Below are 15,615 nucleotides of genomic sequence, written 5' to 3'. Positions count from 1 at the left end.
TAAGCTGCCGCTGGCTTTGTTCTGATAAGAATGAACAAATCTGCACAGTGTTCGGCTCCCAGAATCTCATTTTCATACTTGCATGCAGGCAAAAAGAAATAAGCTGTTTGCAGGCTTGATTAATCAGACATTGGAGGGTTTTTTGTCTCTTTGATCTCTTTCGTCTCCTAGGTAACTTGCTTGACATTAATGTTGAGCTTGAGTAAAGACAATCAGGAATTGTCGACCAAACTGATATAAAAATTAAAGACCTTAACACTTTAAGTACTCCAGTAATGGTTCCGCTTTACTTCAGAAAACATCTGTTTTCATTTAATTAAAGAACAAAAGGGAACGGCATAAATATTTTTCATAGAGACCTATTATTCTATAAAAAGTTAAAGTATGATAATTGGTATTTTAAAATAAGTGCCTTGAAAGTGTTCAAAAGGGAGAAAAACTTCATGACTCTGTTACAAGCTAGTAATTTTGAGATGACTAAAATATTTTATAAAATGGATAAGCAGTTTATGGTTGTGTTAAATTAGGCTGTCGGAATCAGATGTTTCAAATGATTATCAGGAAACTTTATGGCAACATTTGCAAGAGGTACTAACTTTATTTTGAAGTTTTTTTAGATCTCCACTGTGTTTATAAGGATGTGCCATTATATCTATTTTATGACCCAATATGATTTACACACACTGAACCTGTAAAATTGAAAGGAATTAAAAAAATGTCGCGGTGCATTTGCTCGAGGTTGTGCAGACGCCTTCACAAATCTTCCAAGTGGCTGTAAAGATGAATGCCTCAAGGGTCCAGCCAGGGCCCTGCTTTTCCAACCAGCTAAAGCCCTTATCTTAAATCCAAGCAAAGTACCATTAATCTTTTTGAAAGACCTTTTATGGCTTTTAATATATCCCAAATTAGAACATTTTACACCCTTGGTTCCTGAAATATGGTGATAAAAAGCCTTTAGAGCTTAATTTTCCTTACCGCATGCTCTGACCAATTTGCAGTTCTTTGTGATAATGTTTAGACACCTTAATTAAAATGCAGCAAAATATTGGATGTTCTATATGGAAAATGCTGATACTTTGGCTACACATTCAAGAAATTCTGTATGCATTTTTTTTTCATTAAAAAAGTCTCCTCACATTGTGTTACTATAGTTATCTGATGACCCCAAACTGTTTTATTATTATTTTTTTATTTAATATATAAACCATTGAGCAAGCTTTTGGGGTGTTTACATTGGCCAGGAAGATGAATTTTTTCTTTTAGAGAAGTAAAAGAGTAATTCTAGTCTGCCTATTTTATTTGTTTGTCATAGAGATGTACAGCACAATATTCTTTTATATTCTGAAATTCAGGTTTGTCATCTTGACTAAAAAATATGTTTCTTCTTGATGGGCTCTTCATTAACGGTCTTATTATCCTTTTGTATTTCTAGATATCCTTGTTCCATTTCATTCTCCACAGAGATGAGTAAAACACATTCATTTAAGAATGCAAAAGTCAAAACTACTATAGATTTTCACTATCCATAGAAACCAAAAGCTTTTTTTCTGTAAACACACACACACACACACACACACCCCAACCATAGAACAGCCTTGTTGTAGTGTTTATTGGTTGAGTGAAGAACATTCCATTTAACCTGGTCCTTAGTCTAAAGTGGGTAGAAAACGCACCCTTTAGGAGCATTGTGTGAAATTGCTTCTAGGAATGTGGTATGGAGCCCACTGTGCAGTATAAAGAATTCTTAAAGATTATGCTGTGCCTTGATCGTGGTCTTTGCAACTTTACCTCAGTGCTGGTGATTCTGTGCTTGGCTTTGATGTAGCTTTGTAGGAATACTGGAAGCATTTCCATCTGGTCGGGTGGAGAGTCCGTTCATTTGAGCGTCTTGACTTGTCTGTACCATATCTGGGCAACTCAGACTAGGAACTTCAGTATTAATAATACAGAGCTGTAGCTTGGTTTTTACAACAGTTTGGGAAAGAACTCTCACTCATGGTAATGGTGTATAGCAGATACGGTTTCCATGAATTTAAATATAATACCAAGTAGCTGAGAGGTAAATAGGACTTTGACCTGGGGGAGTTAGTAAACCATATCACCCATCACTGTTTCATTTGGTTTGTTGTAAAAGTACCAGATATTAACCAATTACACCACTAGGGCATCTTACTTGGTTTGTAATGCAAAGGCATGGAATTAACAGGGAAATAGAGATGTTCAGGGAATGAATGTTGCAGGATGGAGATTAAGCCATCCGCATGAATGCTGTGCATCTTAAACACAGGTCACAGCTGCTCTTGGTGACAGAAGACAACTTCTTAGGTTCACTTAGTACCCTTCAGGTATCCAGTTTTATTCCCATACCTCTTAGTCCCCTTGTGTTTAGCTGCAGTTATGTGATTAACACTGATCAGAAACATATCTGTGTAATTTTATGAGCCAATAGGAGATCCTCTGCTTCTGCCACATTCTGATACCACAAGATGTATGAGGGCCCTGCTGCCTTCAGGGACTTCAGTGAAACAAATAAAAGTTAAGCCATTGCTATTTGTAGATTCTTTTGACACTATAGTAGCCACTGCATTAACCTGAGCAGAGGGTGCTAACTTAAGTTTTTTTCATGTATGACAAGTACATAGGGTTTCAGTAAAAGGAATTTTATCTTAGTGAATAATGATGCCACAGCGCCTTTCTTGAGTTTCCTTTTCTCCTGAGATATAGTAATGCTCAGCCCCTTGATTAACCTTTAACATTTTTAAAATCTGAATGTGTGTGTGTGTGTGTGTGTGTGTGTGTGTGTGTGTGTGTGTGTACACCTATGTTCTATGGTTCAGGTGTAGAAAGGGAATAGCCTTGAATATCAGTTCAGACTTTACATCTTGTTTGAGGCAGGATCTCTGTGTCATGGTCCCCTATCCCATCCTACCTTGCAAGCTGTGTGTTTTGCCCTACTCAGAGAGGAAGAATCTGTCTGAGTTTTAGAGATCTGACAAGATCAGCTGAAAGATGTGTCAAGCATTGCAGATTTCACCTTGCTAAGTTGATATCTTGTACTTGAGCTCTTTAGTTCCATCCATACCTTCTTAAACTGCCGAGCAGATCTCTAAAACTCAGATTTTGATAGGATAATTTCACTGGCTGCGTGTGTGTCCTTGTTCTACCAGTCTGCCTGTCTTCTAACATCTGTTTAGTTGAATGAAAGAATAGAAAATCCAAGAAACATCAGAAAGATTGAAAGCCTGTGTTGGTATAAATCTTTCTTTGTTTTGAGACAGAGTCTAGCTATGTATCCCTGAGTGGCCTGGTGCTCACTATGCTATGCATACAGCTTTACCTCACTGGATAGGATCCTTTTACTGGGATTCCAGGTGTGTCCCACCATGCCAACCTGGATTCATCCTAGTTCTTAGTGGATTTGAGTCACACATACATGGACAGTTTACATTAAACTTATGTACTGGTATTGCTGCCTAGGGATGCTCCTAGGAAATGCTTTGCAAGCTGGTGAGTGCTAGAGAAATGCAGAAGCAGAGACTTACAGGCTGAGCTAGAGAAGACATCTGGGTTTGGGTTCATGTTAGATGAATCTTGTAAGGCAGCAGTTAGAAGTCAGGAAAGCCTGAGCACAGGAGCAGCTGGATCCTGGAGTCCAGCTTCTCTACTTCCTGATTCCCCCTATATTCTTTTCTCTCTCAGAGACTTAAAAGCTGTTGCCCATCATGCAGAGTGTATTTATGAAGTAGTAATTAGCTTCCCCATGTTTCATTAATCCCATCTGTGACTGCCAATCAGAGCCTCTGATCAGCATGCGATAACTGGTGTGACCATACTGAGCCACTGTAATTCTAGCCCAGAGCAAAGAAAGTTGACGTCTCTGTCAGTCTGTTTTCAGCCTTATCAGGACAAATTCCCACTCAGCCTACAGAGTAGCTGAGGGAGCTTGCAGGGCCTCATGACTGCTGTAGTGGACCTCAAAGGGTCTGAGTTTGGGAAGGATTTCCATCCAGGAGATGGGGCAAGTAGGACAGTGGATATTTGGGTAGTGAAGAGAAATCAAAACCATATCTATAGATTTGTTATGCCTCATTCAAGGGGCCTGAACATAGGATTTCTTAGTTTTAAACATGGCTTCTGAACAATGTACTCCCAATGTTTTGTACTATTATAATTCTTGCAGTACTAGCTAGAATATTTCTTTTCACATTTTCTTTCCTTTTTTCCTCCCATAATTCTTAGCTTGGTGTAAAAATTGCCAAAGCAATTGCCTGCCACAAGTTTGTTAAAGCCAAAAAGGAGGCTGAAAATTCACAGGCTGCTCGAAAGAAGAAGAAACTGGCGTGGGGGTAAGTTCACTTAAGACTTGTGTCCTGAGATAGAAGAGTTGACTCAGCATTTAAGAGCACCAGGGTTCAGTTCCAAGCACATACTTGCCTACGACCGGGCAGTTCCAGGGGATTTGATGCCCTCTTCTGGGTGTGGGGACCAGGCATGCATATTGTAAACAGACACATGCAGGCAAAATAACCAGGCACACAAACTAAAAATAATTTTTTAAACTTAAAGAAAAAAAAAAGAAATCATGATTCTGTTGAGTTGGTAGGAATTGTGGAAAAGTCTGCTCATCCGTGGAATCCAGTTTGTAGGCCACTTCCCCAGGGTCTTATGTCTCAGTGAAAGTAGTTGTGAGGTGGTAAACATGGAGGCCTTACCTCAGCCAGTGCTGTTTGTAAAAGTGTCAGTGCTTTGGGTGCTTACAAAATATGTTACTTTAGTATAGTATTTTATTTTAGAAATAAGTTAAGATTTTTATGCTCTTCATTTTAGGTTTGAAGCAAAGAAGAGATGGGAAACCAAAAGCAACATGGGCTATATGTGACCTTGCAGAGTTCTTCAAGACATTTATTTATAGCTGTCATGCTTCGTTTGCTGAAAAGATTTTCTGGGTTGGGTTAAATATGTCAGGAAATTGATAAAGTTAGAAAAAGATAAGCATAAAACTTCAGAGCTGATCATAAACCCTTCAATCTGTTTTCTCAGAAGTTTTTGATGGAAAAGAACATTTTTATATTTTTGTAAGAAAGTTAAGCATATGTACAAGAAAAAAAGATAGGTATTTATTTGTTTGTATAAACATACAGTTTAAGATCAATTTTGTGTTTGATCTGTTTGGTCTAGCATAGCCTGTGAGGTCCTTCGACTTCCTTATCTGTTCTTAGCATGACTGTACTTTTTCTAGGATTGTGTTTTTAAGATTGGCTTTGTTTATAATGGATTAGTCATAAATAGTTTTTCAAGTTACTGATTTTACAAATGACTTTAGTTACTTTAATGCATTAAATATAATTATTGCTTCTTTTTGGAGGTAAAAGTAATATTACTTAGTCACATAGTAAGAGCAGTTGATTAATTTTTTTGTGCAGTGTTAGTGCAAATAATTAGAGTAAAAGGTGAACATACTATATTATTTGGATAATGATTTAAATTCAGATTTGCCTAGAAAATACCTTTCTCAATATCTCTCAACAATGTGTTTCTTTATGTTATGATTGTTTATGAAAAGGAAATGGTCTGGTTGTGCTAGACAGACAGTTGTAACTCAAGATAACATAACTTTGGATTGTCTAAGTGATTGTTTGTTTTAACCCCTTCTCCTGGAAACTCTTTGAAAGATGGAATGAATTAATGAGACAAAAGAGAGAACTGATACCTGGGAAGTCACTGTCCTTAGGTGTGTGTTTATAGTCCTAAGGGGAAGAGGTTTTAGAAGTCATTTGATAACTAGCAAGACCATATGTGGATATGTGAGAAGTGAGTCATGAACATGATTGTATCATTTTAGACTTAAAATAGTCACTGTTTTATTAACATATGGTGTTATGAAAATTTTCTCTATATGAAGAGTAAGTGGGTAATTAAGAGCCCAAAAATCGGGGGTTGGAGAGAGCTAGCTCAGCTGTTAAGAGCACTGAATGTTCATCTAGAGATCCTGAATTCAGTTCCCAGCAACCACACGGTGGCTCACAACCATTTGTAATGAGATCTGATGTCTTCTTCTAGTGTGTCTGAAGACAGCTCCAATGTACTCATATAAATAAAATAAGACCTAGGGAGCCAATGAGTGTTTAAAAAAAAAAAGTCCAAATATCAAATCTTACCTTCATTTAGTTGAGAAGAAGCAAAGAGCAAAAAGCAAGATCTAGGAGAATGGATATCCACTGACTCATCTTAATGAAAAGGTATCTTCATAGATGTTCCTGAGTACTCACTTACAGCAACCTACTTTGGACTCCTAATGGGTGAATATGTGTTTAATGATACAGGAATATTTTTTCCACCCACTGTACACCTAATTCCTAGTATGGATCGTTTTGTATTTAAGGCCCTAGAACATGAGTTCTCCTTGGGGCTCTGCCTTAATTTTGTATTTCCTTAAATTTACTTCCATAGGTCTAGTGACTTTTAACAATGTATTTTTCATGTGGGTCAGACTTAGGAGCCTGTGACTTAGAGTCTAGTTTCCCAAGCCCTTTCACCCACACCAGTGCTAGCAGTTTGCCTCTAAATGCCCATTTTAGGTTTTGTTTTGTTTCTTAAGATATATTTATTTACATCTTATGTGTATGGATGTTTTGCCTGCATGTATGCATGTGTACCATGTACATGCCTAGTATCTATGGAGGCCAAAAAAAGAGGTGTTCTATTCCTGGAACTGGAGCTTTGAATGGTGGTGAGATACCACATGGCTCCCCAGATCCTTTGGAAGAATAGCCAGTGCCCTTAACTTCTGGACCTTAACTATGCCAGTCCCACATTCTGGGACTGCCTGTGTCTATGGGGCATTTTAACAGAGTGGAGAGTAGTCAGGTCAGAAGGGGACTCAGTTGGCGGGAAGTCACATCTCCTAACTTTCTACTTTGTGGGCATGGAATGTAAAAGGTTTTAAAATACACTGCTGTGGTCAGAAAGTAAGAAGGAAGGATTGGGTGAGGAAGGGGCATGGTGCCTTTTGTTTATCTGCTGGTCTCTTATTTGGTATTAGTTTTATTTTAGATGAACTTTAGTATAACTTAGATACTTTATTCTTTAGAACAATAAGTTGGCAGCATTATTCCTAGAATAGCAGTGTTACCTACAGGGTGTAGTCATTTGTCCTTCCTATTCTGGCCACATGAAAGTAAGGTTCTTAGTGGATCAGTAATAACCTTGGTCCCTGAAGCTTCAACATCTGCATTTACTACCTCAGAACACTTGAATTAGATTAGTAATGTGAATGTCAGTTACTGTTGAGTGAGATTAATATGTTTTAGGCCATTGGTATGGCATTAATGTAACATGATTTATTGTCTGAGTACTTGAGGCCAGAACAGTGTACTGAAGAACAGTAATTTTGAGCTTTACTGCTTGGTTTTGAGAAGTAAAATTGGTAGTGCATTCTTGTTTAGGAGCCCTCAGGGTGTTTCTGATTCCAGCAGAACATTCTCTTTCTTTCACCAAAAGGAGAGTTTGAATATGTAATCTCAAGCTTGCTATAATTAGTTCTGATGACAGTTAAGTACCTCAGCCAAGACTGTAAATCAGCAGTTAAATTCTGACTTCTGCCATTGATAATAAATCTCAAGCACTTACTTGGGGATAGGCAGATGAAGGAAGGGCAGGTCCCTGACAGAAATAAAATGCTGTTTGAATGTTAGGTAACAACTGTAAACCTCACACTTAAAATGTGATGCCACTTACACCTTTTGTCTAAACTGTCTTTGAAGTACTTTAGTAACTTAGGTTATTGACAGCTGAGGAAAACTTAGAATTCTTGTTTGTATGTGTGTGGTGTTTGTTGCTGCATGCCTGGGCATTCTTCTCTAGTCTTCTCTACCTCATTTGAGATGGGGTCTCTCACTGAACCTGGAGTGAGCCTAGAGCCTGTCAGGCAGGACTGCACATGGCCATGCCTGGCTTTTACATGAGTTTTGGGATCCAGGCTCAGGGCCTCCTCCCTGTGCAGCAAATGCTGTTACCCATCACCCCAGCCCAAGAAATTAAAATTCTTAAAATATGAGTGTATTACTTTCAAAATGTCTGCATTCGTTTTGTTAGGGAAAAATTAATGGCTATGCTTTTGAAAATACATATCTTAATAACTAAATATGTTATACAAGGTAATTTATGTTTTATCAGGTTCCATTTTTGAAACGTGGACATCAAATTCAAAACCAACTGATATAATTCAAGTTTTTCATGTTGGCAGAATTTGCCTACTTTTAGTTTCTGGCAGGGGTGAGAACACTTTGCATGTCAACTTAATATTTTTTTAAAGCCAACAGTTTATTTATTGGCTTAAAATTTACACTCTACTAAAGTCTTAGCTCTGACTTTGATGAAATAAATAGCAATACTTGGACAAAATGTGCAAAATCTTTTTCCAGAAGCAAGTGCAGATTGGTATTTGTGGCATCAGTGCCTTCTAGCCTGGTAACAAGCCTAAAGTGCTCTGTAAAGCTGGGGGCTTTACAGACTCCAGGCAGCAGTCAGGTTTTATGTGCTTTTCCTCACTCACTATGTATATGTGTGTTGTGCATTGTGTGTATGACTATATTCAGTTCATCTAGTCAGCATGACTGAGGATCCTGTCTCTACCCACTGAGTGCTAGGACTAGAAGGCCACCATGGTTGCCCAACTTTTATGCCTATCCCAGGGATCTGAATTCCAGGCCTCTAACTCACAGCACTGCAATATCTTCTCAGCCCACTTGATTTACTTTTATTATGTATTAATTAGAACATGTCTGTATTTTTCAAAGTTAATGTTATATAGCGTATTAAGGCATTTTATTAATGTATATGTGTACTTTTAAAATTTCTTAGTGGTTTAAAGACTATTTTTGCTCTTTGACAGTTTCATGTATGTACACACACACACACACACACACACACTGTGTATCTCGATCATATCCACTCCCATTCCCTAACATGTCCCCTTCACTTTCATCTACATAAAAATAATAACAGTGAGGATGAGGATGATGATGATGATGATGATGATGATGATGATGATGATGATGATGATGATAACCACCTACTGGGTCTTATTAGTGCTGCCTACGTAAATAGGTGTGTGAATCCTTCCACCAGAGCTTTGGTAATCTACAGTGGTCACTATCCCCAAAATCATCTCATCCAGCAGCCATCACCAGCCAAGAGCTCTTCAGCTAGGATCGGGGCCCCCTGAGCTTCTTCCTGAGTGTGTTGGAATGTTGACTGGCTTAATCTTGTGCTGGCCTCCTGTGCACTGTCCTCAGCTATAGCAGGTAGCATAAGACAGCATCCTCCCCATCCCCTGGTTCTTTCTTTGCTTCAGTTCTCTCGTCTACAATGTTCACTGAGCTTTGAGCACCCGTTCTTGATCTTTATAAGATACTAAAGCAAACAACCATTTTCCACGCTGGAGACTGAGAGCTGCATTCTTTAGTTTGTCTTATTCCTATCCTTACTCTCCATCTTGAAAGGAAAAAATTCCTCACATGCATGTTGGTGGTATGGCTGTAACCAGCAGACTGACTGTGGAAGAAGCCCTTGAACTCAGGGAGCAGTGGCAAATTGTGGTGGCCATGAAGCAGCTTTGAGTCTGGGGTTGGAATGAAATATGGTGCCTCTTTGCCATCTCTCTCTCCTGCTCATTGGCGAGTGTCCTGCGGGTGGATGTGGCTGTCCCCAGAGGGTCTTAATGGCAGTAATGCCCTCAGAGTAGCTTCTTGCCTGCTGACTGTGGGGAATCCGATCTCTGGAACCCAGCTACAGGCTCTGGTGGGACAGTTTATGAAATGACACAAAGTACATTATGTTTTCAGATCTGCTCGTAAAATTAAAAAGTAACCGAGACATAATTGCATTTTATTGGTATTAGTAATCCCCTTTTTAACTCAAGAAGAAAACAATAAAATTTCTAAGTAAGATTTTTAAGCATGGGGTGTTTAGTATCTGTCGTCCACATTCAGATCAGACTTCTTAGGGTGGTAATATGCAGGAATGAAAAGGGGGAGGGCTGTGCTTCACTCCCAAATGCTCCTGTGCCAGGTTTCTCCCTGCATCTGTCTGGTACCCCTTGAGCAATTGCTACCTGCCACCTCCTGAGTTTGTGGCCACCTCTTGTTAAGTTGCTCAGTTCCAGGAGTGAGAATGGAGTGAGGTAATCCTTTCCCACCTCTCATTTCTGAAGGGTGTGTCTGTCCAGTTATTACTTGTTCATTGAACCCGGAGCTTAAGAAACCAACTCCAGTACAAGCTGTAATTATTGATGTCTGTTTTATTTTCATCTGTAAGCTCTGGCATTTGATCAAGAAGTTAATATATCACTTCGTCTCCAGGCTAAATGTCTCAGCTCTCGAGGTTTTATTATTTGATGGATAGCATACAATTATGACTACCCAGAAAGAAAAGTGTATTTATTTGTAAAGTGGATGATACTAGAAGTAATTATGAATGTCATAGGGAGTGGTAAAACTGAAGCTTTGAGTTCCTTTGAATTCCTACCCCAGTAATATCAGAAACATTTGTTGAAATCCTCCTCTCTGTTAGCTCTGAAGTGATTCTGGTGCATGCAGAGATGAGTAAATGCAATCTATTAGGAAATACTGTAGACTAAGTCTTAGACAGCTTAGCATTTACATAGTTATTAACGACTCAGTTGTTTTCTGAACACAGAAATGACCCACATGTGTTAACTGAAGTAGCCCAGGCCTACACACTGAAGTTACTGGTCATTTGTCACATGTCCCGGTTCCTAGCTGGCTATAGTTGCTGTCTAGCTTAATGACTGATACTCTAGTGCTCATGGGAATGGGCATGTTGATGCCCTCACTTTCCCAGCTTCCACTGGTGGTATATGACTGAAGAATGAATGTACTGCTTTGTACATCCCTTTGTAATTTTAAGCTAGGAGTTTGTCCTCAATGGTATTAGCATGTCCCTACATTAGAAAGGCTGTCTCAGTGCCTGTCCATATCATCAATTGTCAGGAAATTGTCATGAATGTGTCTTCTAAAATGTAATAACTCAAGCACAGTAGGAGTTGCTTTTTTGTTCATCTGAGGAGCAAAGATTGATTCTACAACCAGGAGCCTCTGCTTCATGCAATCATTGAAAGATCCAGGCTGCCAGCAACTTTCTACCGTCGCTTAGGAAACCTTAAGTGTCACCACCTTAATCATCTAGAGGTTACAACAAGGGAGACTGGGGAATACAGATTGCTGTTTTCAGGAAGAAGAGGAAATCGATGTAATGAGTAGCTAGAAGCATCTGTTGCATTGTCTCTATCACACATGACCATGCTATGGTGAGATAAGCTTTGCTGATATGAAACACAGACTAATCTTTGTAATTTGGGACAGTCACTTTCACTCAGATGTGTTGCCAAAGCCTTGCTAAAATAGCTTATTTTGACAACGTAGTGTGTGGTGGCAGGGTAGAGTAAGTGCCGAATGGACATCGTTGTGCTCAGGGAGTGAGGCAGAGGCACTGAGAGGGCCAAGTCTCATGAAGGACTGTCAGACTGTACCAGGAAGACTTTGAAGAAAAAGCATCCCAGGCAGAAGGAGCAGGAGACGCACTTGAGGAACAGCAAGCACAAAGGAGGAGGATCAAGAAGGTTCTGAAGCTTCAGAGTTGGCCTGACCCAGATTGCTGCTCTGTAGATGATGCAGGGAGTCTGGATCCAGGGAGTTGGTTGGAATAGGGTATTTCTGGGGATCCTGATGCATGCCATGACAAAGGAAGATAGCAGGCTTCTTATTCTAAGTAATATCAAAGGAATGCCAGGCATAATTTAGACTTGCTACATCATGGGTCTTAGGGAATGTGCTAGAAATGTCAAATGGACAGCTCCAGAGATGGGGGGGGGGGGTGCAGAAAAGGTTGCTGCAGAAGACAGGTTGAGGAGAGGTTTTTAAAGGGTGCCATGCCATCAACAGAAGCTACTGAGCTGTCCAGCAAGAGGACAGTGAAGAGGTGGCCGTTGTTTACAGGGAGTCGAGTTATGTCACAAGAAACCTTAAGCTGCCTTGGAAGTGCACGGTGCCTTAGGTGGGTTTCCTTGAAATGGTACCTCAAGTCTGTTCTGAAAGTGATGTGGACACTTACATACTTGAAAAAAAGAGAATGATGCAGAGCTGACAAAATTGAAATGACTTAACAGAGCAACACTGGCACCCAGGGGCAGACAGAGTGCCACACAAATCCTGCCCATGTCACTTTACAGGGCCTAGGGAAAGGCAGCATCTGCTGGGGAAGTCCTCCTCAGTGAAGGGCAGCTTTCTAGAATAGGGGTGAACTTAGCAAACAGGACAGCATTGGGGAATGTACCCACTGAGGCAGTTCTCTGGTGTGTACTGAAGATAGCTACGTGAAGAGCTTCCCTCTTCACATGCTCATGTGTGCAACAAGCACCCGGACAAGACATCCTGGATGTGTTCAGTGGGTGAGCATCTGTCCCAGGAGATTGTGTAGACAAAGCAATATGCAGTGATGAACTTGAAACCAAAATGGTTTAGTCTACACTGGACAGAAAACCCAAAGTCCACATGTATAAAAATTTCGTTCCCAGTGGCGAACAGCCCTCAGATGTGTCTGTGTATCAGAAGTGGCTGCAACTATTTTTGCAGTTGGAGCCTTGTAAATTATTTGGGTCCATTAGAAGTGATTTTCCTGCTTCCACCTGCAAGATCCTTGTCCAGTCCCTTTACCTCTCCGGCTTTGAAGCAGGGAGGACTACCCAAGGGTCTTAACTGTCAGGGTGCCAGTGGAGGATATTTCAAGGTTAAGGTCAGATAACAAACTCTGGAAGAATACCCTTATCCACATTCTTTAGTAAATTTGTGATGGAAATCATGCTGAACTAAACAATCACAGGCTTTGTAGAGTTTCTGTTCTAGTAGGGAAGACAGGTAAACTCTGCTGGACCATAGTGGTATCCAAGCAATCCTGGCCAGCAATACCAGCACCACCTAATGTAGGATCTAAATTAGACACCACTGAAACAAGATTTGGTGGGATTCTGATGTACACACAGGATGAGACTATAACAGTGACCAATAGACAAAAAGAGGGCCGCGTTGCTGACATACAAATGGCAGAATAGTGAAGCAGTGCTGGACTGCAGGGCAACAAGATTCAGATCCCAGCTCTGCAACTTAAGGATGTATAACCTGACATCGGTGATCTTTCTCTGTGTTAGGTTCTTCTGAAAAAGATGGGGGTGGGAGGAGCACCCAAACGAGGTACCACTGAAGGTGGAAGACTAATATAGAAGTGCTCCACAGCAGCCACAATGCCTGTGTGAAGAATTGCACCTTACACGTTGTACCCTTTGTTCTGTCTGTACAGGGATGGGCAACCCGGGAGATAGGTGGTCTAGAACAATGAGTAGCCAGCCATGTAGACTCCCCTTTCATTTATTCCCTAAACTCAAAAGTTGCTGTCCTTTAATGAAACTACACAGTTTACGGATACCACGCCCCCTCCTGTAGTCACACTGTATCCATCAGAATGGCCTATACTATCAATACCACTGCTGTCATAAACTTCCTTGTTGGTTCTCTCTTACCTGGGAGTCTAGTGTCCTTTGGCACCTGAGAACAGAATAACTTGCTGATTTAATAAGTGGGATCAGACTCAAGATCCTTCCTGATTCTGACACAATTGTGTTCAAATGTTTTGTAGCATGATTGTTTTTTTACTGCATGCTGCAGATTTTCTGGAAGAAACAGTAGTGAGCTCTATTTTCAAAGAATTCCTAGATGAGCCAAAGATAAATGTCACAAAGAGGTTGGGGATGTAGCTCAATTGGCAGAGTGTTTGCCTAGCAGGTATAGAGCCCCAGTTCAATCCCTGGCACCACATGACCTACGCATGGTGGAGTATAGATAGAATCCTAGCATTCATGAGGTGGAGGCAAAGGGATTTGAAAAATCAAATTTATTTTCTGCTGTGTAATGGGTTCAAAATTAGTTGCCCAGGATACATGTGACCCTGTCTTTAAAATACGGGCAAATGAAGACACAGAGATAGAGAAGCTCAGGCTTTGGGACAGAATGAATTTGACTTCAGACCCTGGACACTCATTAGCTGCAGACACTCATGGCCTTTGTGAACTGTCATCGAGCTTACACTGTAGAGTTGTTGGAACCAGCATGCAGAGTTTAGACCCTGTGTGCATAAGCACTCAACAGTATAGATTCTCCATTCCTTTTTATTTAAGACATGGCCAGAGCATTTTCTTCTTCCTGGATCTTCAGGAGAGTAAGACCCTCCTGGTTCTTATATTCCACGCAGAGTTTGCTTTCTTTGGAACTTAGAATTTGCCACAATCCAGTTTGAGTGTTCTCCGTCCTCTGCTGTGCCCTGCTTCTCACTACAGCTTGTCCCAAAGCAGTGTCTCCTACGGTACAGCTTGGTCAACAGCAGGTAACATGCTGTTCTCAGTATATCCCACACCTCAGATTTTGCCACGAAGAACTCCACAGTTGTAAGTGCCTATGATGAACTAATGAAAGGACCTCTTTTGGAGTTAACTCTTGTTTATAGATATTTTGAGATGTAGTATCTTTGAGGTTGTGTAAAATAAATTTATATGGCTTATAGAGATTTTATAAACGTACACAAATACAGCATGCAATATGCTCAGTACAAGTCCTTGCCCAAGGCTGTGGTCCATGACCGAACAGGTCTTTTACTTTCTATGCTGCACCACAGACCTTCCTCAGTGTCTCATGTATATGGCAAAGTGTTCAGTAAATTATCAACTGATAGAATTAATGAACTCAGGAACAAATTTTTTAAAATTTTACCCTTCCTGAGATATTTCTTCGCTAAATTGTTCTTAGTATGTCATTTTGAAAGCAGAGATCTTTTACAATGTTGTTTTCTCATCTTCTGTGTTACTGACTTTTAAGCTGCTTGAAAGCTATAAAACTTCTCTGTAGATGTGCATATGGACATAAATACTTATTTGTATACATTATTAGTCCACCCACGCCTTCTAAGTTTCTTAGATCTGTGCAAACACTTGTTTAAGTACTCCTGGGTTGCCTAGCTAAACAGTAGCTGGCAATTTGACTCCTATGTACTTTGCCCTGCTCAGCAAGCCGTCATGGGCAACCACTCTTGTAATTATGTTCTAGTTGAGGCCATATAAGACCCACTTCCAGTCACATTAGGACTGAAGGACAGCAAAGTAAACATACTTCTGGCACTTTTAGGCTCCTTATTATGATCGTCAGGACAAACTATTATTTAGAAGAAATGCATTTTCTTTCTTATTGTCTATGTTTAAAGTCCCGACAGTTCTCAGTGTATTTTCCATTTTTTTTCTTCATCTTCTAGTTGTGAGAAAATACAGCTATCAGAGACTTATGATTTTCCTTTACCCTCAAAGAACTGAGCATTCAAGACCTTCCTGGAAGCAGGAGGGAAGATTAAGGCAAACAGCCTTATCAAGTATCTTGCTTGGCCTTCAAAAATACCAGGATCAGTCCATAGGAAGGGGAAACCATAAGGGAGGAAGAATGCAAATCCTTAAGTAGTGCCACCCAAAGGAAGATCTGCAAAGTTCAGCTGGAGTTCTGG

General features: G+C 40.2%; 1 protein-coding gene across 3 annotated transcripts in view; it reads left to right on the top strand.

Moving 5' to 3' along the window:
* Fam204a (family with sequence similarity 204, member A) overlaps window positions 1-9,957 on the top strand; it is a 33,441-nt gene extending 23,484 nt beyond the window's left edge. For 2 of the 3 annotated variants that reach the window (XR_015621701.1, XM_087552403.1), the window contains 2 exons: window positions 4,240-4,346; window positions 4,828-9,957. Coding sequence is in view for 2 of the 3 variants with exons in the window: in XM_087552403.1 (XP_087408529.1) it covers window positions 4,240-4,346; window positions 4,828-4,879 (159 nt within the window). In the remaining variant the exon portion in view is untranslated. 3 annotated transcript variants of the gene reach the window in all.
* The last annotated feature ends 5,658 nt before the right edge of the window (window positions 9,958-15,615 follow it).

This window comes from Rattus norvegicus, chromosome 1 (genome assembly GCF_021556685.1).
Source record: "Rattus norvegicus strain SHRSP/BbbUtx chromosome 1, alternate assembly SHRSP_T2T, whole genome shotgun sequence".
NCBI classification, from domain to species: Eukaryota; Metazoa; Chordata; class Mammalia; order Rodentia; family Muridae; genus Rattus; species Rattus norvegicus.
This window is presented reverse-complemented; position numbering and strand designations above follow the sequence as displayed.